General features: G+C 39.4%; 1 protein-coding gene across 1 annotated transcript; it reads right to left on the reverse strand.

The window, feature by feature from the left end:
- Window positions 1-4,379: 4,379 nt before the first annotated feature.
- TMEM87A (transmembrane protein 87A) lies at window positions 4,380-26,383 on the reverse strand. The gene is made up of 20 exons (XM_009866049.1): window positions 26,313-26,383; window positions 25,747-25,883; window positions 22,083-22,180; window positions 21,092-21,208; window positions 19,392-19,445; window positions 19,241-19,297; window positions 17,481-17,637; window positions 16,695-16,756; window positions 15,001-15,184; window positions 14,031-14,130; window positions 13,212-13,305; window positions 11,971-12,039; window positions 10,800-10,908; window positions 9,630-9,688; window positions 9,265-9,368; window positions 8,836-8,909; window positions 7,506-7,567; window positions 6,242-6,297; window positions 5,083-5,113; window positions 4,380-4,724 (listed from the first exon to the last, which is right to left on the reverse strand). Exons 1-20 carry the CDS (start codon window positions 26,381-26,383, stop codon window positions 4,683-4,685), a joined length of 1,737 nt encoding a protein of 578 aa, XP_009864351.1. The 3' UTR covers window positions 4,380-4,682.
- Between the last annotated feature and the right edge of the window lie 37 nt (window positions 26,384-26,420).

The following is a 26,420-nucleotide window of genomic DNA, read 5'->3' on the forward strand; positions in this document are numbered from 1 at the left end:
GAGGAGGCGGGTCGGCAGGGTCAGGGCCAAGAGCCGCGCTGAGGGGGCTCTCCTCGTCCCGACATAAGCCTTGTGCGTGTTGCTGACTTGTTAACATGCAAACACAGCAGGGGGGAAAGTCGCCCTGGGTACAAAGACAAAAAATAACCTGCCTAACCTGAGGAAAAAAGACGTAACTTGTGTCTCTCAAAAGACAGAACTGCTGAAAGGCAAAAAGCAGTTTTTGAGGACAGAGGGCAGAACTGGAAACATAACCTTAGTGTTTGGAAAAACGAGGTTTTGCTTTCTCAAACATGACAGGCTCTTGATTTGAGAATTTCGATAAAAATACGGAATTACGGGGGTGTTTTTTTAATATTTCTGTGAATATTTACAAATTGTAGAAGAGCTCTGGCTACCACTAGCAAACATGTTACAGCCTGCACTGCACTGCAGTCTGATAACTGCTGGTGGTGTGATCCTGCTCAGTACTTAATGCTGGTTTTGCAGGTGATAACCAGGCCTGTAGTCACCATCCCTGGAGGTATTTAAGAGACCAGTACATGGTGTAGCGGTGGACCTGGCATTGCTAGGTTAACAGTTGGACTCCATCTTCAAGCTCTTTTCCAACCTAAACAATTCTATGATTCTCTAACTGCCTATTTCTGGAGGTCCGAAATTTTACTTTAATGAACCTACCCTATGAAGTTGGCCAGTGAAATTCAATCTCCAGGAGAAAATCTTGTTTCCTTGTCCCTTCCAGAATAGGCCATGGTTGCATTTACTCTGGCCGTGAAGAGGCACAACATTTCACCACTGTTGAAACTAAACTGACAAAACCAAACTAAGGAAGTATACAGTGCTAAGTTCTCTGAGCATCTTCATCAGCTGAGACAGCTGTGGTGAGACCTTGGCACAGGTTGCCCAGGGAGGTGGTGGAGGCTCCATCCCTGGAGACATTCAAGGTCAGGTTGGACGGGGCTCTGAGCAACCTGATGTAGTTAAAGATGTCCCTGCTCACTGCAGGGGGGTTGGATTAGATGACCTTTACAAGTTCCTTCCAACTCAATGCATTCTATGGTTCTACATGCAAGGCACTGGCCTCTTCGGGTTTAAAAAGTAGCATACTTTTCCTTTAGCACACAACACAAAATGCCATATAAAGGGAACAGAATGAAAAAACCCCCACATCCACAAACCCTTACATCTGCAGAATGAGACAAACATGCCCAGGTCTTATGATCCTGACTCACTCTGTGCCTACCAAGCCCCTTGCATTTCTTCACCGTGCCACGTTCTCTCTTACAACTCAGTCCCTCCTTCAGAGCTCCCAGCAGGAACATCTTGTCACCCTAATGAAAAGCTTGTTGACATCATCTTCTTCATTGTCACTTTCAGTTTCCTACATGGCACACACATGCTTCAATTAGGTCAGTAATATCACAGCTACCTCACACAAATAAACAAATCAACACACAGAGAACTAATCAGGTACAAGAACTCAAAAAAAAAAATCCCTGTATATTTGTATATATATTTATTTTTTTCTGAAGCAGAGCATTGTCTCAATTAGGAACAGCTTATTTGGGATATTTGAAGTCAGCAGTCAGATTTTCCAAAGAAAATCCAGCTTCTACACACCATTCTAGTAACTAAAACTGTCTGCAGATCTCAGATCTCTGTTTTTATCCCTCCTGCTCACCAAGTCCTCAGTTTAATTTAAAATTACAACACCCATTGTGAGAGAATGGGTCTAAATTTGAATTAAGTCTTCCCTGTCTACATAATTAAAGGTAACAATCCTGCAGGATTTCTGCTTTCACAAATTCTAGCAAGCTTAGCTCGCTGAGAACGCTTTCCTGACGAGTCACAGAGCGCGCGCACATCGTAGGAGCAAAACTGGGAATCAGGAGAGGCACAAGATCTCCTTAGGAGAGCCAGCCCATCTGACCAAACATGCCGTCAGGGAAAAGAGGACACGCTGATGCAGCTCCCTCACCTACAGACCCTTTGCTCCTCACCCCACATCTCACCTACTGCTTTTAGCTGCCTTTTCCACCATCGTAACTGTGGCAGGAGCAGTGTCTGTGCCACAGCCTGCGTGATGCTGCGGGACCTGGGCTTTTACGCAAGTTCTTCGTGAGACTATGAACAAGGAAGCCACAGCACGTGCCTGCTGCATGCTCGGCAGCAGATGCTGCCTTCCAAGGATACAAAAACTCTGCCAAACAAGAGGGAAAACCATAATGGCTTGTGAAGGCAGCAACAAGCCCCCTGCAGTATTCAGGACAACTTCAAATACAGGGATGGAAGTGCCCAAGACCACTGTAGTCACAGGCACTGCTACACTTATTTTAGTCTTTAAATTATTAAACTATGAATGCAAACTGTTTAACCTTCCACTTTTGTTCAGAACTTTAAGATTTGCCTTATTTATATTAGTTTTCCAAATGACGAACGTCCACTCTGTTGTCAAGCCCAACGAGGAAGAAAAAAAAAAAGAGCTATTTGGAATAACTGCATTATAAATATCAGACAATAAGGAGTTAAAGAAAAGTGAGGGAGCTTTGTGAAGACTTTTAAGGTTTTCTCATATGTAAGAACAGGTGGTAAGAAAGTGGAAGGACACAATGTAAACCTTTCTACTCTTTGCCTAGCTTTTATTAAATAGTTCATACAAACTTCTTTTGTGCTTCCAGTAGAGAACATTTTCCCCCTATTTGTCTCAGAAAAACCTAAACAAAAGGACTCAAAAAAAAAAAATCAAAAAAATCCCATTAAATAGAGATTGGTGTAGCTATATTTCACAAAATTTCCCCTCCCCAAAAGGACATGGAGGTAATATGTTTTTTCCCCATCTAAATCAGTTAAGCATAACAAATTAGAAGTGTTTGCTAATTAAACATTCTGTCTGTGGCCTAAAGTGTATGGCAGAAGAGCTCTGTCCCATCTCACAGAGGCAGACTGAGGTGTTCTAGCCACAGCTTTTTTTTTTTCCCCCCCCTCTGCCCACCTGCTCAGGGTTTGCTACCCCAACAGCAGCACAGCTATCAGAAGATACTACACACTTGCACCTCGGCTACTCTACTGTAAAGTGCCCATGTTTCAGCATAAATTGCTGATAAAGGTGAACCAGAGCCTAGCTATCAGACCTTACAGTGGAACGAACAAAGTACAAGTACATGTTTCACTTCTGCTGATGTAGCTATGAGTGAAGAACCAGAAAGGCTGACTCCCTACGCCGTTCCAGCAGCAGCCACACCAGCTCTCTAGAAGTCCAGCTGTGCTGTGGCTTGCCTGGAAATTATCAGCTGCAAAAGTTATGAACCCAGATTAAGAGCTTTTGTCACACAGTCCACAATGGGTTTTCCGGGTGTAAGTTATTGCAAGCGAAGCCTCTACAGCCAAGCACAGAATAAAACAAAACAAAACAAAACAAAACAAAACAAGAAACCTGTCCAAAAGCTCTTTTTCCCTTGAAAAGGAGAAACAGAAAGCAATTATATAGGACAGACATCTGCAACTTTGAAACACAGTGATCTCAGAGTACCTCTTAGCCCCAGGGGACCAACTGGGACAGGAAAACCCATCAACAAATCACGTACAGGGGAGGCAATTCTTGACAGGTACTGGGACCAGAACTATCCCAGCCCTGTGGCCTCCCACTAAAGCCTCTTTCAAGTAAGGTGAGCAGTGCTTGGCACCCTCAAGAGAGCAATGCCATCTTCTCCTAGGAGAGTGCTGACCTCAGGGTGGGAGATGTTACACATGCAGGTACAAGTGTTCTGCTGAAACACCTAGTTAATACCTGCTTAACGTGAGCAGTCAAGCACTTGTGGAGCACTGCAGGAGTGGAGTTGGCAAGGTTTGCGTTTGGTGGATTTTCTGTTTGTGGGTTGGGGTATTTTTGTGTGTGGCGTGTGGGGGGGGGGTGTGTGTGTTGTGGGTTTTTTTGGTTTGAGTTTCCTCATTTTTTTTAAATTAAATCATGCAACACATGGAAGGCAGGGGCAAGTCATTTTTCCAGGCATCCACCACATTGCCGGCAATGAGATGTGCCACAACAGCGCATGTTAGCTCTATGCAGCTGTTACCTATAAGTCAATGGCATTTAAAATAGAAAAATCTTTCTTACACAGTGTTATGAATAAAATTGCACTTGATTTTGTTAAAAACTCATATCACTGTAACTTTTCCAAATATTTCCTTTCTGGCATCTTAATTTTCTTCATTAACAGGAGCTTCTCTCTAAAAACCTCTCATTGATGTTGGACACAGGACATTATCTACCAGAAAATGGGTCTGTTGTTTCTTCAGTGCTTATTTCTATCTGTCCCCACCCTCCCCCCAAAAAGGTACAGTTTACCTCTAAGAGTCAATTATAACATTGAAATATAAACTCCTCAAGCAGACATTAGGAAGTTTAGTTTCACAGATTAAATATTTGAAAAGTTACAGAAGGTGCTGGAATAGTACACATTTAAATTGCTTAAAAAATCCAAACTTGCAGCAACTTGATAAATTCAAATTTCCAAAAGGTTTACAATGTCCTCATGAACTTCTTCTGCAGCAAGACACCCTCATGACAATAAAGCATCAAACTTCCAAGGCTGAGATCAAGAAACAAATCAGCAGGATGTACTTGCTGCACCAAGCAACTTTAAAAGAGGCGTCTCCACTTCCAATAGCAAAAAGCTACTCCTTCATTCCATTTTGGACCTTTCAAAGTGTGTAATCATTCTTTCCTGGAAAACAAAATACCCAACATTGTCATTTCCCCCAAACAGGTTTACATTACTCAGAAATAAGGGGATATGCTTTGCACATTCACAAGAAACACACACTCGTATGCATTTTAAGTCAGGAGTCCAACTTTCACCGTGTATATAACACTTCTGTTGGAATACACATTTGTATTCTAATAAGCTGTATCATAGTTGTCCCTACTCTCCTTTAGATACACCACCCCGCAGCTGTATTATTTTACTGTCGCACTGGCAAGATCAGAGAGTCCAGTTCTAATAAGCCGAGTCCCGAACAGCTGACTCATGACTCCTTTGGCATGTCAGAAGGCTAATTTGAACTGCAGATTTGGTTACTGACCTCATCTGAATCCAGAAGAGCTGGAAGAGCACTGCAAGGGGGGACAAAAAACCAAAAGTTACAGGAGAGCGATAATGAAGATAGACCTTTCAATTAAACATACAGAAATTAGAGACACACAAAAGAGGAAGAGCCCAAGAAATATCCTCACTGACCTTCATAGTTTTAAAATACTTTTTTTCTTAGCTTCTCATTACCACCTGAACAATTTCCAAGCTGCCATGAAATAAGCCACATCGTTCATACTGGAACACTGCTGAACTACACTGAAAACATTTCCAATATGGGAATACATCATAAAAACACACCCCAGAGATCAAACCAGTTACACTGGTACCGTAGCCTTTCCAGCTACAATAGACCTCCCACCTTATGGGATCTCTCCACAACCTTGATCATACTTTCAACAACGGAAAACCCTGCAGCAGAGTACCTCATAATGCCCTTCCCTAGCTGACACCAGCCTAGTCCTCGTTTTCCCAAGAAATCCTACTTACTCTTCAAAAAAAATAAAGTACTAGAACTGAGAAAAACAAATTCAATTGAGACGATGCAGTTTTTCATCCTCTTGAAGCTTCACTTTATTTCTTGTCTTTACCCAACTTCAAGCAGAATTTTGTACTTGAATCCAGAGCTTCTGCCAAAACTTGTGATTTGTGAACCTAATTAATGCAAGAGCTTGATTTGTTATGAAAAATTTAGACACAGACACTGTAGACAATGTAGAAGTTATTAAAAGCAGAATAGATATGGACTGCCTACACAGCTAACTAAATATTGCCAGAAAATGACTCAACAGACATTCCAAATAAAGCTGAGAACTAAATGACATTATTCAGTCGTTTACGTTTGGCACGATATTCAGAGGACATCTTGGAGCATTAAGAAAAGGTTTGCTTGTTCTTTGTTTTCTAGATTTGTTTTAACTTCAGTCAAGTGTAAACAAATCAATCTGTGGTATTACAGTCTGAGACATTGTTTCTCAACTCTGACAAGTCTGCATAAAGCCAAGGGGAAGCACGCTAAGTCAGCGGCCAATTCCAGGCTGAACTCAGTATCTGCTCATGTAAGTACAGCATACAAGTTATAAAGCATTCTCATGTTTTTGTGTTCCTGTGTCCAAGGAAGCTGCTTTTACAGTGACTATAAAAATACTCACACATCTGTAACCGACGAAGGAACGTTCTCCTCTACCCACTTCAGGTCATCCTCCTGCTACAAGTAAATTAAATGCAGAACAAAGGTCAGTTTTCCCAAAATGCCATCACATGGAAGCCTTTTTCTTCTCAGCCCACTTGCCAAAAAACATCAATGGATTTAAAACGTCAGTTCAAAAACAACCCATCCTCTACTTAGTTTCTGTATTACAGAAAACACATTCCAAGAAAAAAGAAAAAAAAAAAAAAAACCAAAACAGAACAAAAATCTCACCTATAACTTACTGTCAACTCCACAATAGCCTAAGAGTGACTAAGAAAAAGATGCCATCAGAACATTTTGGTAACTTACATAATTTAGTGTAGTCTCCCACAAAAGAACATTATTTTTAGATGTTATAGATGAAAAATTATCATAAAAAGCACAAGCTGTATTTTGGAAAGGTAAGCTGAACTGTCTTGTCAGGATTTCTCATTTCTGTCTGATGAATGCTCACTTTATCCACAAGACAAGCACACTTGTTTTGAATTTGGAGAACTGACCCTTTCTGATCCCCAGTCCCAACAATCAGACAAGTTTGATTTTCATGTTATCCTCAGGTAAGTAGTATACAGCTGCAACAAACCTTTGAGGTAAAAAAAATACTAACAACAAAAATATTTCTGACATTATGGTGAATTCCTACAGGTTCTTTCCACTTGTAAATTACGCACAGATTCCATGAACAGATTTTGAGAAATATTTTCTACAGCCTAGCTGAATGTGAAACTACCTCTACTTATAAGCCACATGGAAAAAAATGCAGATATATTAAAAATGTTCCACCCAAACTATTTAGGTAGGTACATAATAATATACACATCACCTCACCTGAGCGAATCACAAATGTCAAAATCAGAAGGCAATAATTGTATTTAAAATATGGATCAGCCTCCCCCTCAGTCTGGTGAATTTGTTAATGTATTATTCATTATCAGAATGTAGTATTATATAGTTTCATCTATACTGCCTCATGCAAAGACTCCAAAAGAACAAACTTAATACTAAAGCTTCCACTGCACCACAGGAAACTACATCAAAAAAAAAAAATCTGCATTTACTTTCTTTTCAGAAGTACTGCAAGCACATGATTCTTTGATTCACTGACCCAGGGAATTCACATTTGCAGGCTGAGCACTTTGCATATTTGTGAGCTACTACTTGGGAGGAGCAAGAGAACAAGGAAGATTGGTCTATATCCTTCAAGGTAGGGAGGGCATACTCACAGCTTTGTTTGCTTTTACATTCCCATTTGGCTCTTGCTTTGTACTTCTCATTTTCATTCCCTCTGAAGATGAAAGAAGGAAATAAGATTGAAATAACTGAATTATAATTGTTCATAGACTGTAAGTGGAAGTGTTGAGCGTTCACTCAGAATCCTTGTTCAAATCCACAGAGACAGAGTAAGACAGATAAGGTGATAATTAAGACAATGCTTTCCCTTTGAAAGGTTTATAGTGTTTTTCCTGACAGGTGAAATATCTATTTTTTCCCTGAATTTTGCAAATTTACCTAGGAAATACCAATTTCTAATGCTTTTATTTAAGCCAGACATCAGCAGAATAGAAGTCAAATGCCCAAACAGGCTGTGGAATCTTTACCCTTGGAGATACTCAAAAGCCATCTGGACACAGTCCTGGGCAACGTGGTTTTGGTGACCCTGCTTCAGCTGGGAGTTTGGACGTGATGACCTCCAACCTCACCCACTCTCAGACACACACACAACTCCCAAAATTTATTTTACCTACTGACTGCTGACCAGCCACTTGGTTGACTTAAAAGCTGAGAGGCAGCATTCATCTCCCAGCCTGGCAGCCAGCCAGAGATTTTGGCAAACACACCTCAGGGATTACACACTCCTCCTCAGATCCTAAACAAGTCAAACAAGCACTGATATATCGCAGCAGAATTCATCTGTGGACAGACAGCAGCAAGTGGGTTTGTCACATGACAGACACAGCAGGGAGAAGGAAGGCAGGGAAGAGGGTTTTATAGTAGGAGAAGGGCAAGGAAAAAGAAAGATGCAATCTAGTGTAACAGAGCAGCGCTCTTTCATTGATACGTAATTTCATGAATATGAAAACGTATTCACCCGTATGTTTACACTGGACACTGCCACGCTAGACTCCAATACAGAAAATTAATTAGACTGCAGAGTTAAGAGAAAGGATAATAAATGAAAACACTTAAACTGGATTTTAAGAGAGAACTGTAAACTAAACCACTCCCTGGCAACAATATCCGAGAGATCCTTGTCATCGGGAGTGGATACAAAACTATACCTTGACATATACCTTGACATATTTAACAAAACAAAGTCCAGTGGACATGGTAGAGCAACCACAACAGCAGCAGTGGGTTCAGGGAACGTAGACACTAAAGACAAAGCCAATGCTTCCTCTACAACTGTTTCTTCAACAATCTATGGCAGCAGAGAAGCACTGACTCTGCTTTTACAGCAGTAATGAACTTCTTGCCAACACACAAGAGAGCCTCCCTCCACAGAAGGGTCTCTTCAACACTGAAATTAGGGGGGAAACAAAAAAAATCTCTTACCAAAGCTTTCCTTTAACATTGGCTCTTTCTGCTCATCATCATCTTCCTCTTCAGATAGTGGTGAGAATGCAAACCTTTAGGTGAGAAAGATTGAAAGCTATCTTAGAACAGTATCTCTTGTCACCTCAGTGATTCATTACCCCAACATTCACATACTTGAGTATTCTTTGTAGTTTGCTCTTTTTAAGACCTGCGCTAAACTACATCATCAACAGCTTAAGTAATTTTTTTTAAATAAGTTCACCACCAAGAGCTGCCTGAATTTTATCTGTATGACTTCCTACAGACTGTTTCTCAAGCTCCTACACATGCTGCTTCGAATTCTTATGGATCAGTGTACAGCTACTAAAATCATCCACCAGTATTTCTTTAGATAAACAAGCACTCCCAAACTCTAGTATTCTTGGAAAGAGCAAAGAAAAGCTGAACCTTTGGTTGTTAGCAGATGGTCTCCACAGAATCATGATGACAAAAAGGATCATTGAAAACAATAAACGCCAGATGGCATCATCCACCCATAGCTCCTGCCAGTCCTGTGAAGGAAAACAGCAGCACAAGTAGAAAAAGTTGTGAAGAAAGAGACTCCATGTTCTCAGCTCCTTCCAAGGGTGAACTACAGGCATCTGACTAAGAGCTTGTTACCCACAACAGTGAGAAGTTTAGCGCGTGGTATATTACTCTAGACATAATCCACAGAAAAATCTGTTCCAGAATGCCTAATTTCACCTCTTGTACTGCCAAATACAAACTTATCGAAAGGCAGCAATCGCGGAAAGCATTCCATGTAAACTCACCGACTGACAGTCCACCAGCCTGAACTTCATGGTGGTCCAGATGATAAATACAATAGATGCTGCAATATTAAAACAAAGAGGCTGCTTATTAATAAAACACATATTAATCCAAATACACTACTAATGACTGTGTTGTCCAAACAAAGGGCAAAGACCTAAGTAGTGAATTCTTGGAATCCAATTCATTAGCTTTGGAAAAGAAGAGAATGATTCATTGCACTGACCTTTAACAGTAATGCAGGCACAGACCTGTGTATTTTGTTTTTGACTCTTCAGAGACACGAAGCATAGCTAGATCAGTTATGAAGTATTTAGCCAACTCCAATTTTCACTGTTCTGCTATTGCTTTCACCTAGCCTCCAAACCGTGGTTTCATTATCAGTGGACAGACAAAGCCTACCTTGAAGTAACTGAACCATCAGCTCTGCCTGAACGCCTAAGCATTCAGATCTTGACCCACAAGAGTTCCAACACTCAAACTATGCTATTACCAGTTTTAGAAGATGAGACTTCCCTCCACTATGGTGTTCTATGATGACAAAGAACCAGATGGTGAAAAAATTTCAAGCAGATCTGTCAGGTAAAAGGAATGTGATCTTTTCTTTCTTTGTGCAAATAAGAAAAAGCACAGTCCTTGGGCATTTTCTACTCATGTATGGATAGCCTTCCAAATAGGTGAGGAGCTAAGCACCTGGAAACACCAACAGATTTATTCCTGAAGTTCAGTTCATCAACTACTGAATCTAAATTCTTACAGAATAAAAAGGGCATTATATTAGAAACCTAGAGAACACCGTTTTCCCAAGAATCACTCTGGTCTTCTGCCATCTTAGAAATCTCGTAACACACTGTGACACTGTAATTTTAACAAAAAATTACCTCTACAAATTTACCAGCATCTTTTGCCCCTGGCAGCTTTAAAGGGGACGAAAATGCTCTGTTAAGAGGTGCTGCACAGAACTACTTGTTAACATCAGGACTCATAATCCTCTGCCTCTGAAGTATCAACATAACACACTATTAGAAATGGGTCAAGTGTTAGAAATAACAGGTTCTCCGATTCTACTTACAGAAAGGTCACCAGACTCAAAAATCTGCTTCAGTAATGCAGTCAAGCCATATACGAAAATGGCAAGAACTCTTACTCGATTAATGCAATTTTCTGCTTACCTGCCACTGCCAAGATGAGCGTGTTGGTGAAGTGCCGATACAAAGAGAGCTTCACAACATTCCTTCGAAGTTTTAGCAGTTTCATTGTTTGAGTTAAGCTGATGAATATGTACGGCAAGTCAAGGAAAGCCTCTGAAGAGACAGGCTTGTCACAGGACACAGATCTTCTGATCAACAGCTCTCCCACCCACACACTTAGCCCTCCAAAAACGTACACCAGACTCAATAGAAGAAAAGCTCATCCTATTACAAAGGTGCCAAAGAGCAGGAACCATCCCCCTTCTATGTTACTTAGTCATCTACATCCAGAAGTTTTGTCACACAAAGGTGGTGTCTAAGTATCTCTTTTGCACTATGGCCCATTTCTCCAGAAGTGTCAGATGTACTTCTGATAAATGTGGAAAAAAAAAAAAAAAAAATCAAGTCTGAACTAGAAGCAAGTTAAAATCCAATTAGTACACACAAGTGTCTTCACCCTTTTGCCTACAATTTTATTTCCATAGTGACAAAACAAGTGCTTAGGAGAGACTTCGTGATAGGAGGGAAATGGGGTTGACGTGGCTGGGCAGTAAGCTAGACAGGGTTTAAACAGAGTTTTGTGATTGACTTTCACTAAAAACACTTTATACAGATTTTCCTATACATGGCTTTGAGTTTAGCAGATGCTGAAGTCACACAGTATTACGGTTGCTTGGATGTAGTATGTCAAGACACCAAAAAGTTAACACCATTCCACTTTGTCACCTACTTTGAGTTCAAATTTCACAGAAAGAATTTTAGGTTTGATGTTGTTAAAAATGGCTCTCCCTAAAACATAAATTGAGTTTGCTCTCCAAAGGCTCTATAATATCATGACAGTGCTACACTAGAACGAATTAATTTCATATTTCAACTATCAGAAATCGGTAACAGACAGACTTAACTAGTCTATGCTCAGGAACTGCTGTAACACAAGTATCTACTGGTTGCCTAGTCTTCCCTTGCACTGGCTATAGCAGAAGCTTACCTGAACACTCAGTTACAGAGGTTCTATTAACTTTACCAGAAGTAGAAAGAAAATATACTCAAAACTGATTTTTTTAAAAAAAAAGTACAGCCAAAAAGACTCCCTCCCAAAAAAAAACAAATCTGAAAGAAAACACACCCAACCAAGTAACATAGTGAAGGATATCCACCAGCACAGGGCAGTATCTAGGAAAGCCAGGGGAATAAAAGCCAAGGAGGCAAGATCATTCTGGGCCTGGAGACAAAGAGAGAGCCAGTAAGAACAAACTGAAAAGAAAGCAAGGTACAGAGGAGATGAGAAGGGTCAGGCTACTTTATGAGAAACCACAGATACCCCACCACAACACTTCTGAGTTTTCCTACAGAAGCAGATATTTGAACCAAGAGTTTAGCCCAAGGCACAAAGAGGAACTCAAGATACCACATTGTCAGTTCTCGGCTCTCCACCAGCAAGGCAAGAAGTAACTTTCCAGAATAAGTCAAAAGGAGCCTCTGTTAAGGTGGTTGCTTTGACAATGTGCTCTGGCCACTTCCATTACAGAAAACCAGCAATCTAATAGCAATTAAAACTTTTACATCATTTACAAACTGAATGCTCCACTGGCAATGGTAAGTTTGACTGAAAGTGGCAAAAATTGCTCTTTGTGTGCATCAAAACTACCAAAGTCCCAGCTGAAACAAGGGAATCACCTTTTACTTCTTTTAAATATAAGACAAAAATAATAAGCTATGAATAAGCTTGTAACATTCTGCAGTTTATGAAAGGATATCCACAAAATAATACAGGCATCAATCATGGACAGGGCCAAGTTTGCTATCAGAGCCACAGTGTCATAGAAAAACTGAAAAAGTACCAAATATATGACATGTTAAATACTTTGCCCCAAAATATTAAAAACAGAACAACAGAAATCTACATCCCGAGATGCACTTCTTAATGAAACAAGGTGAAACACCACTCGCATGCACTTCCCCCAGGTACAGCCTCCAAAAATGGAGTGCTGGTTTGTCTTTTGAGGGGTTTTCTTGGTTTGAGGATTTTTTTTCTTGGTTTTGTTTCTCGTTTTAGACTCACAGCCAGATGACCCAAGCTGTACATTTGTGCCTGCCACTAGCCCTACCTAATCCTAAGTATAAGACACATGGTTCAAAGCAGAATACAGTGTCTGAAACTTGACTACTCAGAAAGCTATTAGAATTATTTTAAAATACACAGAATTACATCCTGATAAATAGAGAAGACATCAAACTTAAAATAATTGCCAGTAATCCATATACACAGTCTCAGAGTTTAACCACTTTGCTATCTGTTTTCTTCTTTCAGTATAGTTCTGGGATTCTCCCTTAGTATATAATAAAACCAGAGCATCTGTGGCATATGGGAAAATTGAAGCAGTTATTACTGACCCCTGTGACTCTAAGAACACCTTCCATGCCAGAAAATAATAGATAAAGGGCTCCAGCCATAACTACTTTGTGTAGAGTAACTCCAAGGCGAGGCCTGTAGGAAAACAAAGGGAAATTTAGATTAACTGGAGGGAGAAAAAAAAAGTAAAGTCATGTCAGCTTGACTCTAACACAAGGCATGAAGCATGTGAATAAAACATCCTTGCAGGAAGCCTCTTCTAGATTCATTCATTTTGTCTAATGGTGCGATGTGACTAACAAAGATATTAGTAACAGTCCTGTTTCCAAGTTAAACTGTTTAGCTTTTTTATGACTGTTCCAAGAAGTCTCAGCCCACCTCTTCTTCATCAGTTCCCCAGGACACCCACACTCACTAGAGGCTTCCACTACCACACAGCGCGTTGTTTTACCACTGAATACAGCTGGGGACAAGAGTGATGAACAGCAATCTTGGCAGAATAAGCCCCCTAAAGCAGATCCCCTCCTCTACTAGTGATTTTTGACCTCCTCCTTGCCCGAAAGGAAAGTGTATAAACCTCTCATTCTAGTCAGTGGAGTATCGAAACAGTGATTCAGAAACCTACCAAAGAGTGGAACACAGAAGCGGGTGGGAAGAACAGTGAGTGATCACCATACGGAATTATATGTCTCTGCTGGCTAGGGAAGACATCTAGACCTTTACAGCACTTAATTAAATCATCTATCTTCTAAGCAGTACTAGCAAAGTACAGGGAGATGAATCCTGCCCTAAGTTATTATACACCAACAGTGAAAAGCCTTTTAACAGAATTGTAACAAACATGTAACAAAATTACTCACTTGACTATCCCATATCCCAGGCTGACTATGATGACCAGAGTTCGAGCCAATGAGCGCTTCACTGCAGAAAGCAGTTCTGCCAGTATTACAGCTCCTTGAACTACCAAAAGCAAAGAAGAGGAAGCTGGGTCACTATAATATAACTTCTGTTTTATTAACCACTGCACACAATTGTACTATAAGAGCAGACAAAATTCTTCTCAGAAAGTAGGCTACTGAAGTGTATAATCTGCTTGTAATCTACATCTGAAGTAAGTGTTCAGAAAAGACAGGTCACTTGACATTAAAAAAAAAATATTGAAAAATTTTACATCCATATTGAGTGGAGAGTAAATGATCCAAGAAACGTTTATCCATAAGATCAGCCTGGATGACCTTCCGAGGAAGTCAACCAACACAATCTTCTGTAGCATGGGTGTAGCCAGTTAACAAAGTCATGACGAAGTTTTACTTGCAGAGTTTCATTTATGTGCATCCACCCTAAAAACTCAAAACCAGAGTCCCAAAGTTTTATGAAGAGAGAATAATGTAAAATGGATCATCAGGTTATGGGTTGAATACCAAAAATCTGCAATGCTGTCACACTGAACAAAGAGTTTCAAAGCCTCTTTCCAAGGCCAACACCCATTGTCAAAAATTCATTACAAACTACACTTCGGAAGTGCTCTTTTAGACTTCAAGCCAGCACTACAGCAAATACTCTTCAGAATCTAAGCATTTTACAACCCTAAGACCCTACACTTGCGAACCAGAGAAAGCAACAGCTTTCTAGTTTCAGAAGAACACAGATAATCATGTTTACAATATATTAAAAAAAAATTAAATATCCTGAAACTCTGGTTCCATTTCTCTATTTGAAACAACCCTTGAGTAATCATCTACTTAATATGCATGTCATCCCAGTTTAGTGTAAGCCATTAATTAGCACTATGCCCCACCAATTAAATTGCAAGCTGCAATTGCTACCTACCTGATTCCCCCGTGTAGCGGATATTCTGGAACTCTGCATAGAAAACTGCTTTTTCGAGCATTCCCAGGAAGATGACAGCACCAATCCAGAACTGGATCCTCAGGAGATCTCGCCAGTAACAGGCTGACCACGCAAGCCACAGGACGCCGAAGAACACGTACACAATACACATCACCATGAAAAACTATTACACAAAAGAAATAGGAATCTTAGACCCAGAAGAAACATTTGCTTGCCTCCATTCCACAGCTATAAGGGAGGTCTATTTTCTCCCCAAGCACAGCAACTTTTGAAGTTTTTAGATACCGAAGTGACCAAAAACAAGCACTGCTTCATTTGCCTTCTCTGGATTCTTTTCCAGTGACACTCTAATTTCTCGCTGCCAATGACGAGAATCGGAGTAATTGAAGTTCTAAGCAATTTGTCTCTCGAAGAGCAGTCTGCCAATTTATTCACAGGCAATTCTTTTTCATTAAAAGACAGCTACTAGCTCTCAGAAACAGAGATAAGAGCTCAGGCAAATCATCAAGTACTAGAAACTCTGCCCCTTCTCACATATTTTTCTACTGCTAACTTCACTGTACATTTACAGTACCCTGCAAATAAAGTTACAAGTCACCTTTACAAATCATTCCACAGAACACAGATGGTTGCAACCTCTCTGTTCAAATAATTTGACAATTTCTCTCAAAGCTTAATTTCCAGCAAACTCAGTTTCTGACCAAGCTTTAGGTCAGCCAAAAAAAATGGAATTGAAAAAGAAATCCAGATATTCATTTAAATATTATCATTAAATATTATCATGACACCACCATATCAGAGCAAGTGAAGTTTTCAAAAAGGACTCTGAGATTAAGAAGAGGGATAAGAAGGAGAGAGTAAGATGAATAGCAGGCAGCACTTAGCCAAAGTAGAGTACAGTAATAACCAACCAGTCTCCCCTTGCAGAAGCTAATTTTTAAAAAACTTAAGGCAAGCACTGAAGTTAGATGCACAATCTACTGAAACTTTCAAGAACTGAAAATATGTCTCTTAGGAGAACCACTTAGAGACCTTACTTATTACTGATCCCCAGCTAAAGTCTCTCTGACCTACTTTAATATTTAAGCTCTCCTCATCAGAGGCAAGCAGCAACCAAGTCAACAACTCCTTTGAGTAAAAATGGGATTAACTCTTTGTAGTTCAGTTATGCTTTCACTGTTAGGCCGTATTAAGGGCCTCCTCCTGGGGTGTAAGACAGCTGGTGGAGGAAGAAAGATTAAGCTGTAAAAGAACAAAGAAAGTACCGACAAATGAAAGGGTAGCTGTGGACAAAAGGATAGAAAAGCAAACTTTCTAAGATATGAGCTAAATAGAAAACCAATGTCAGTAAGACTCTCAGTTAAGAGCTAATGCTACTGATAACTTCTGGAAATACAGATTGACAGGCATCAAGTCAAACAATCCAGAGAATGAGAACACTAGTGGCATATGTGAACATCTGAAAACTATGTCTATTTCCCCTACCCTGTATTGAATACAAAAGTAACTAAAATCCAGAACACCATCGATCTACCAAACCAAAACCACCCTCTGCTAAATTACTTTTACTGAGACACTGGCTTTGAGTTTCCTCAAGTGTGGAAGGAAAGTATTCAATCGAGATTCAAATCAACTGGCAACTTTATAGGTCAGAGAAAAGCTGTTTTACTTACAATCATCAGAGGATAGTCCGCAAGTGAGAGATACTCATACGGCCCCTTCAGTTCTACTGTCACTGTCAAAAGACAACCCAATAACTAAATTGAACAAGAATCAAAAGGAGGAAGCCAGGATAAAGTACTTAAATGATTTTTACTCAAGCATAAAAGAAATTCCAAATATTCACATAACTTTTAAATCTAACTTGCACTTTAATCAAAGAAAGCTAACATTCGCAGCTTAAAGTATGCAATTAAAATTACATGCTCCATTACCAAGTAACTCCTGGCAGTACTTAAAGTGATTTGTGCTAGAGATTCATGTGGAACAGCAAAGTCCAGAAATACACATAAGTTAACTTTTTTAAAAAGGATTTTCAAATTTCTCTAAAGTTTGGATAGGTTATCAATGCATTGTTAGATACACTAAAATTTCAAGATGAAAATTATAATCTTTGCATTCTACATGACTTGAGTTATTAAGATAACTCATCGTGTTGGTCTGGACATTTTTGAAACACAACACTAAGTCTCAAAATTGAACTGCCTGAGATTCTTCTTTCCTTCCATCATTAAACTGACAGACCAACAGTCTCAGGATTTCCAAAACACTTAGAACCACTTATTTTCTTACAATAACAATTGTAGTACGTGATAGTTAAATCTATGTGAGGTGAAAGATAGAGTCTTATGAAACTGAACTATACAGCATATATTAAAAGTACCTTAAAACACACTCAGACTGGTATACATAAAAAACGGCCACATATTTTTAGCTTACTCTATAAAGAGCTATCTTACTTGTAAAAGGCTTATTTTGATACGAGGAAGGTGTTGTTCTCTCCATTCTTTTAACTTTGGTAGTAGAATCCTTAGAATCCTTTGCAGTTGTAACTCCAATTTGCACAATAAATATATATGGCCCATCTCGCCAAGTTTTGATAACAGCATTCATTGCCTGAAAAGAAAATATCTATAAGTAGATAGTGCATAGTCAAGAAAACATGAAAAAGACAGAAGGAGACTCACTATACACAGATGGTATCTTCCAAGTAAAAATAAAGTTAATCTCTTCCCAGTACTAAAAGTTGTTAATAAATACTTCATATGTGATTTCTATATCTATTAATTAGACCTAATACTTAAAATACAGTAGTTTGAATCCAGGAGAATCCTGAAAGACTTGGTGGGTGATCAGGACTTCTTTGTTTACCCAATACTGGTTTACTGCATGGGTCATCTCAAAGGTACCACAAAAGCTACAAAGAATTCAAAGCATTCTATTCCTTGTTTTCAGTCTAGAAACGTTAGGACTGCCAGAGAAATACTTCCTCCCAAAATCCACTGTTTGGCAACAGCAAGGCCACATATAGCTCAGCTCCCTGGAGGAGGCTGAATTTTACAGCGCAAGATAAAAGAGGTAGCTGAGAAGTAAAAAAATTCCATAGCAGTCATTTCCTGTGGAAACTACTACTGCTCCTGCGAGAGCTCTCGTACCTGTAAGACTCAAACCCTGCCAATGGACTAACAGAGGAAGCTTGCCCAGATAAATATTTGCACCATAAAACAGACCAGAGATTTGAGCTCCAACATACAAAACTGTTAATTCCACACTGAAGAAACTCCAGCCCTCTCATAAACTGCAACATTGACTAAGAGCTTTAAGGTTAAAACTATCTACACATATGCCACTCACGTGACCACTGCAGAACTACCACAAAGACTTTCTTTTTGTAACCACCTCTCCAAGATAATTTCACTATTAAGAGCGTGCATTTCTTTTAAGAAACCTGACTACAAGACCTAAAGACAACAGAATTTGTACATAAAAAAATAGATTTTCTGTGGATATTGGCTGGTACTGACTAAAATCAAGACTTAGTTAAAAACATGGTAAAAAGAAAAGGGATTTATTTTTTAGACACCAGTTTTCTCTTTTAAAATACCTTCATCTCTTCCTGCACTGATTCCTTATTTCACAGTTGCACATACAGCTATTTGTTTTAGCTTTAAGGCCTTGTAAGGCCACAGTTAAACACATTTCCTTCGTTGGAATCCAGGACATTCAATTTGAAGTTAATTTGACAATCATTCCTGGTTAAGACTTGCACATATCATACAATAAAAATACTAATAGACTTGAAAATCAAAAGTAATCACTCAACTTGTTAGGTACAATGTTTTAAAAGACTGACTAGTTAAAAATGAGAACAAATGTAACTTTTAATCACCACTTAAAAAAGATATCAATGATTAAATTACTATGAAAAAATAAATTAATTTTTAATTTATACTGTCAATTTGAATGGCATAAGTTCTGTATTTCACATGTAGAAGAAGCAGTTACTCTATTTTGTGTTTTTTCCACACAGCGCTACCTGGTTTCAAGCTAAAAAAAAAATTATAATCTAGGTGTCAAAAAAAATCCAGAAAACTGCACCATCCCTGTAAATGCTACTACTAATTTCTTATGCAAATTAATATAAATTAAAAAAAAACAAAAAAACCCAACAAGTTAGGACTGCTGCATTCCAAAGCACGCTTAAATACAATATACATACGGTTTTATCTGCCACCATTGTGTGATTTCCTCCACTCTCCTTCTTATCTTTTAAACCCTTACAGAAAAACAAAAAAATAGATAAATCATTATGCCAAAACTATCTCTTCATACCTACACTCATTCAGTAGAAGGAAAGAAAAAAAACCTACCTCTTGTTTCTCGGGTGAGAGAGGCTCTGGATGAACAAATTCTTTATAGAAAATCTGCAAGATACAAAAAAAGAACAGTATTTATAGGCACTTTATATTAACACGACATTACCAGAACAGCTTCCAGTAAACTTTATTATAAGGAAGGATTCTCTGAATAGCAATATTAGAGAGCTTTCATTTTTCTAAAGCAAACAACTTTCCATTTGTGGAAGAACTCTTGAATCCTGAGATTATCTTTTTTGCCATTTGAGAGTTGCTTTTCTCCCTTCAGATCACAGTTGTTTATTTTTAGAAGTGGACCCACAGACATGACAGTAATTAATTTCATTTTATTTTCCAAATATGAATCTGTTGCATATCTCCATTACTAGATGAGGTCTACACTACAAAAACAGAAACAGAAGTTGGAGATTTTTGCAAAAAAAATTCCCAGGATGAGTGGGTGCCTATTAGAGATGCGGATTTTGCCAGCTCTCTTGGGTGACTTGAAATCTAGTGAGTGATATACAAGAAAAACACTGAATAATCAAAAGAAGAAATTTCTGTGAAGCTTCAGAAATTAATACCTGAAAATATTATCTTTTGTTAAAATTTCAGTACAATTTTCACAGTAACTGGAAGAAAATCACTTAAAGACTTGTAAAAACCCAGTTTTGCCAACTTGAACATTCCATCATGATGCCCAAGTTCACATTACACAGCTAAACCCACAAGACCTCTTCTGTAAAACCAAGCAGAACTGACACTTATTATTAAACATAAAAAGCAGTCAGCATACAGATTATTTTTTAACAAATTTTTTCACACTACCTTTGCATCAAAGGAATTAGAGATGCAAATAAATTATTAAAATCCCTTTTCAAGTCACCTCTAAGCATGGCTTTTTTCTTAAAAAACAAAACAAAAACATCAATACAAAAACAACCCCCCACAACCAGGTTCAGTATTTGAGACACTTCCCAGCATTCTTTAACCACAGCCCTTTGTGCAAATTCGGAATGTGTGAATATGATGCCACACTGCACAATTTGCCTTGAATTCTTAAGAAAGTACACCATTAAACAAAAGTAGACTATTAAGGCCTGTTACATTGACATCAGCACGATCACACAGATGGTGCAGAGCCTATAGTTGCACATTACTCCCCCAACGTTGTTCTGTATTGTCAGAATTCCATCTTTCATTTGATTTGTTCCAAACATGTTTCAGTATTGCTTACTTTTTTCATTTTTCACCTGCTATCACTGCTTGTCACCCATTTCTCAACATTCTTTCATTTCCACTATTAGAAATTGATATTAATCTGAGCAAAAATAAATGCCAGTCCTTTATCAATCCAAATTTACCAGGAGCTTCTCTCTGCTGCCAGAGACCCACACCTACCGAACTAGGAACTAGAGCAGCCTTCTCTAAGTGAAACGTTCAGAACTCGGAACCACAAACAAAAAAGAAGCACTGAACTTCACGGTGGTTTGGTGTGTCCCTGCCCATGACGGGCCAGATGTTGGACAGCAAGCCAGATGTAAAGCAAAATTAAGAAATTATCATTGCAGTTTGGTCGTCATAAAGAGATCAAAACAACTACCTCTCAACCTACAGTGGTACTCACACAGGTTGCTCACACATCGAACGGGAATCACCACATTTCCGTATATTGCATGAGAGAACAGAGCAAATCGTAAAGTTTCTACCCATACCTGAGGCCTGAAGAGCTCAGAGCAATTTGGAAAGAGGAGCGAAGCCGTGGCGTAGTATCCTGACCAACCTGGATGCTGTTCAGATGTAGCCCCAAAATAGTACTCTGCCTGTTCCTCCTGCCAAACACAGAACATAACTTAGGGTAGCATCCAGTGTATCAAATGGTTTCTCCCAACACACAGCTGCAAGACCTGGAAAGCACCACAATTTCCCTCAGCACACAGTCTGGAACAGAACGTAATAGAATAAAGGCCAACAGGACCACACAAGGCTATAAAAACGAGAGCCAAAAAACAGGGGCCAGAAAAAAATCCCCATACAGGCTTTGAGTAAGAATTACAGAATTTAATTTAAAAAAAGAAATCCCAGTATTCCTACATTGTTGGTACAGCAGCCAGAATAAGCGTCAGTCTACACAAACCCTACATTACTATACTAAAGACAGTACTGCACGAGGTTAGTAGTTACAACTGTCATAACTAATGCTTTAAGTAAGTATGGAAAAGTTGTTACACCATAGAAACGACAGTTGTGTTCTACCACATTTGATTGACATGCTACACATATTGTATAAACTGCTAATACTTGAATGTGCATCCATAAAAAACAGAATTTAGACTAAACATTGAAATATTCAATTTTTCCATTTGTTGTGATTAAGCATTGTTGTAAATAATATTCTCATCTAACATAAACTTACACACTTCAGTCTAGAGTCAATGCACTTATTTAAGCTTTTGGGTTGATAAGAATTCTGACTAACATTTCCATCTTACTCCAAACCCAGAAAAGTCAGTAATACCAGCAAGCTGTGGATCAATTCCTTTCCATTCTGTTCCAAATGATCCAGAAATGTGTTAGCTTCGAATGGAGTGTTTCTTTTAAGCCCAAAGTGCAATGTGGTTGCAAGTGAGACACCTCCAATTCCCTCACCCTAAGATCTGCTTACCCTTAAAGTTTATAAACCCTGGTTTTCCATATAATTCTTACCCCAAAGTTGAAGACTTCATTGTAGCAGTCAGAATATCTTAAGTACCAAGTAACATTGTAAGTTTGGGAGGGATCACAAGCTTTTTCATCGCCTTCAACTAAAAAAAAGCAGCAGATAAGAAGATAAGACACTCACTACTTGCCATGCTTTTCCATTCTCTGCCAAGCTGCCACAATTAAACTTACTTTAAACACAAAACTGAAAGGTAAACAATAGGAAGGCATTTTCTTCAAGTAAGCCATTACTGTCTAGTTAAAAAAAAAAAAAGGCATGTGGAAAACAGAACTCCATTATAGTATTGCACAATTCTATTAAAGACTTGAAGATCATTTGAAAACTTTTTGTAGTTAAGACCATCAGGGATATTTCAGCAACTGCAAATACCAAACAGGAGGTGAACAGCAGTGACTCCCAGGGACTGTAATACATAAAAGGATTTCCCTTTCCAAGGTAGACTGAACACACAGCAGGTAGAGAGAGCCAGAACCAGGTTAATCCAAAGGGCAATTCACACAGATAATTTAAATATATCAATACCATCACCATGAAAACAAATAAAAAGGTAACATTTTGCAAGTTAACTTCTAACCTCCCACTCCCTAAATACAAATAAGCCATCTGTACATTAGCTCACTGTGACAAAGCTGCAATGGCAGCTAAAATAGCAATAAGACAACTTCCCGCTTTGATTTATTAGAGAACATGCAAGAAAAGTGAAACACAAGACTTCTTCCTCCCCCCACACTCAGGAAAGACTGTGGTTTTTGTGTTTCAAATCCCATTCTGAAACTAACGCCTGATGAAGGGAATTTGACATTAAGAAGGTAGGCTTCACCCGTGAAAAAAACGAGCAGTGATTATTCAGTCTTGAAAGAGCCCTTTAGATGATTATATTTGGGGTTTGCCAGTCAACAGATGGCAAAACTCAGGTTGACAGCATGTTTCTAGTGGCTAAGGAGTCCCCACACCCTTTTACATGCAACTTCATCTCAGACTAGACATCCACAAATCTGCTACACGCACAGAGCTTTTTAATGAATATTTCCATACTAATTACTGCACATAGAAAATGCAATTAGAAAAAGAGACCCTTCCATAGAGTCCTAACTGACTAACCACACTTTAAACCACATGACTACTAAGGAAAGTATACACACTGCTAAAAACTCAACAACTGAATCTCTAATATCAAAGATCAAAAAAAAAAGATTGGAATGTAATCCCTGAAAAAATACGCTTTCTTATGACACTTTCTGGTAAGCATGAAAACAAGGCACACATTTTTCACATCACCCTAGATGTTGCAGACGTCACAACAAAGAAACCAAAGGGCAACACAAGCACAGCAATGACATGGGTAGATGGCAAAATCCTGAAAAACAAAGGCTCTTCTGATGAAACTGATGAAATGAGAAACATGCCAAAAAAGTGCTAACAAAAAATAAGAGGGATTCAAAAATACCTATTACATATTTTTTATCCATTAAAAATATATAATATTATTGAAATGCTATGATCAGCAGCAACAACAACTAAAGGTAAAACAGGCCACAACTAGAACAATCCACCAACATCTGCAAACATCTGAATTACAGAAATCTTAAAAAGAGAGTAATCTAAAAGACCGAAAAGGCATCCATGGCATTTATTGAATTCAGCAACATGGAAATCTAAGCTCCTTTGCCTTCAAACAAAACCAGCAACATTCATCTCAAATGCAGTCTTTGTGTTCATTTACAGAGAGCCAGATTTCTACCATGATCCTCGACAGGAAACCATATGGCTTCTAAAATAGCACTTAAGAAAAATAGTAGATAAAATAAATTCATTATTGACAATACTAAACACCAGTGGCAGTATTCCCAATCAGAAGCAGAAAGAATCGGAAACCAATATACCACCAAAAAAAAAAAAAAGGAAAAAAAATATCAAGAAATGGAAAGAAAAAGGAAGAGGTAGAGCAGGAGTTGCAAGTGCTCACCAAATACATGAAAAACAAACGTGCAATCATGTTTGGCAAGAAGGGTCATACTGTTCACACAAGCATCACAGCAGATGGAAGAGGGAGACAAGTTTCCGCATAGGCAAGGGCACAAATGAAACAAAAGGTAAAGCTGAAGCTTCCCAAAATCGAATGCAGTTCAAGTATCATCTAGGCTGAGAAACCAAAATCAGGTTCCTAGTCTTTTTTCGTTCCTCTTTCAGTGATTCACTATCTAAAACAATATAAATCTTTTAACCTTCCTGGTATGTAAAAGGATCTCACTAAAGAAATTTAAGGCTTAATGGCTGTTTCGAGACTGACAGCACAGTTTGAAGTCCACATCAGGAGCCAGTGGATCGAATTCTTCCTTCTAGATCTACCACAAACCTGTCTTGCAGCAAATTTTATCTCCTCTTTGCCTTAGTTCCTTCCCTCTCTTGGTTATTTCAGCTGCACACCTCATGATTAGACTTGCCACATGGTTCACTGCAGGGACCCATATCTTAGATGTCACATTACTATGAGTACATCATTTCTATTTAACTTTAGACAAGAAAGCCTAACACCTGCCAAAACTCCAAATGCCCTATCAACCCCACCTCCTCTTCTCCAATCATAAAATTTCTACATTTTGATCCTGCAGCTGCACGCTTGCAATTGTCTCACTGCAAGACGCGAAACTCAGCACTTGAGCTACATCTGACAAGTGTGAAACCCTTAAACCTGACACAATAGATCGTCGCTAATAACCACTGCAGTACTCGCCTCACTGTCTCTAAAAGTGACTTGTACTTCCTTGTTTGACACAAGTGCAGAAGGGCATTCACAGGCACTTTACCCATATACCCACCCATGCAGCAGCTGGAGACCAAAGAGCTTACGAACTGGTGCAAACAACACCTTAAAGCGCACGGCAAAGATTTCAAGCCTTTCTAAACCAAGCACTCACTTTCACAAGTCCTTTAAACCATCCCGTTGCCAACTAAATGCTGTCCTCACGTTCACTGCTAAGTAAGTATTTTACAGAAAGTCTCCTTTGAATTGTAACATAACCCACAGACCTGGCCGGACCAACAAAGAGCAACGAACAGAGAGAACAGAAAGGCTGCAAACACTTTCTTTGCAGCACACACATATGTTGCAATCAGGAGGAGGAAACAGCTCTCAGGAGAGCTCTGCGTAGTGTGCAAACACATTCCCTTACCACTCCCAAGAGCACCCAGCGAGAAAGGAATAGGGCCTGGAAAAGCACTAGCTCCTGCACACTGACATCAGCCACCCTACAACACAAACAGCCCCTGTCCCCATGGGCACCAGATCTTGAAGCTGGAGGAATTTGGCTTATCTTAAATAGGGAAATCACACCTCACACTAAGACTCAGCACATCCCACACCTGATTACCTGCTATCTGAAATGAAACAGAGCTCCCACTGTCCATCTCGTCCTCCACAAAGAGGGTCTGAACAGAATCATGCATTTCTGCTACAGCCTAACCAGATCACAACCGGGAAGCTCCAATGCTTTTAACACACCCAACCACATTAGAGCTATCTATGGCTTTCATGCCGTGCAAGATTAGCTGCCACTTGCACTCCACAGTGTTTTCAGTCCCAAATGTTAAAGTAGAGGGGGTTGTCAAACAGCAGAGAGAGAAGGTTAATCCCTTGTAACCACTTACATCTCAGGAAAATGGTGGTGTTGCTGAAGAGAATCTTCCCAAAATTAAATTTCTTCCCCTGCAAAGGCACAAAAAAGGAAGAGATATTAGCAGCCTTAATGTCACTGAGCTTAAGTAAACAGAACCTTCTACTCTGGCTTTTAAGACAATACAGCAATAACAGCTAATGCCAAATCAGGAGTCTGCCTTACTGGATTTTCCAGTCACGCTTCACCACCCCTCTGACAGGCTCTTAAAGACGGCTCATGAGGCTCGGGGACTTTTTGTTCCGCAAAACTTAAATCGATTTCTCTGACATTTGTTGAGATGATTAGCATTTTTCTGCTGACAAGAAGGCATGGACTATCCAAATTAAAAAAAAAAAATAACGTTGTAAGAATCAGCAGCAGCAGCGGCGTCTGACATCCTTTAATTTTGTTCCTGAAGCCCCAGAGCCCCAGGGAGAGCGCACAGTCCTGCCTTCCACAGCCTCGCAGGGGCAGGCTGAAGGCGAGGCGGAACAGCTGCTCTCCACTCAACTTCAGACACGCAGGGTTTGAACACAAGCGCTGGAAATCCCTTCGAACCTCCCCAGAGGCACACGGATCTCTCTCTCTCGGTTCAAGGGACCGGTTTTCCCGACGTCACAGCGCGGCATGACGCGGGGGAGCCGGGAACCCTCTGGGACCCGCACA

This window comes from Apaloderma vittatum, unplaced genomic scaffold (genome assembly GCF_000703405.1).
Source record: "Apaloderma vittatum isolate BGI_N311 unplaced genomic scaffold, ASM70340v1 Scaffold40583, whole genome shotgun sequence".
Taxonomy (NCBI): domain Eukaryota; kingdom Metazoa; phylum Chordata; class Aves; order Trogoniformes; family Trogonidae; genus Apaloderma; species Apaloderma vittatum.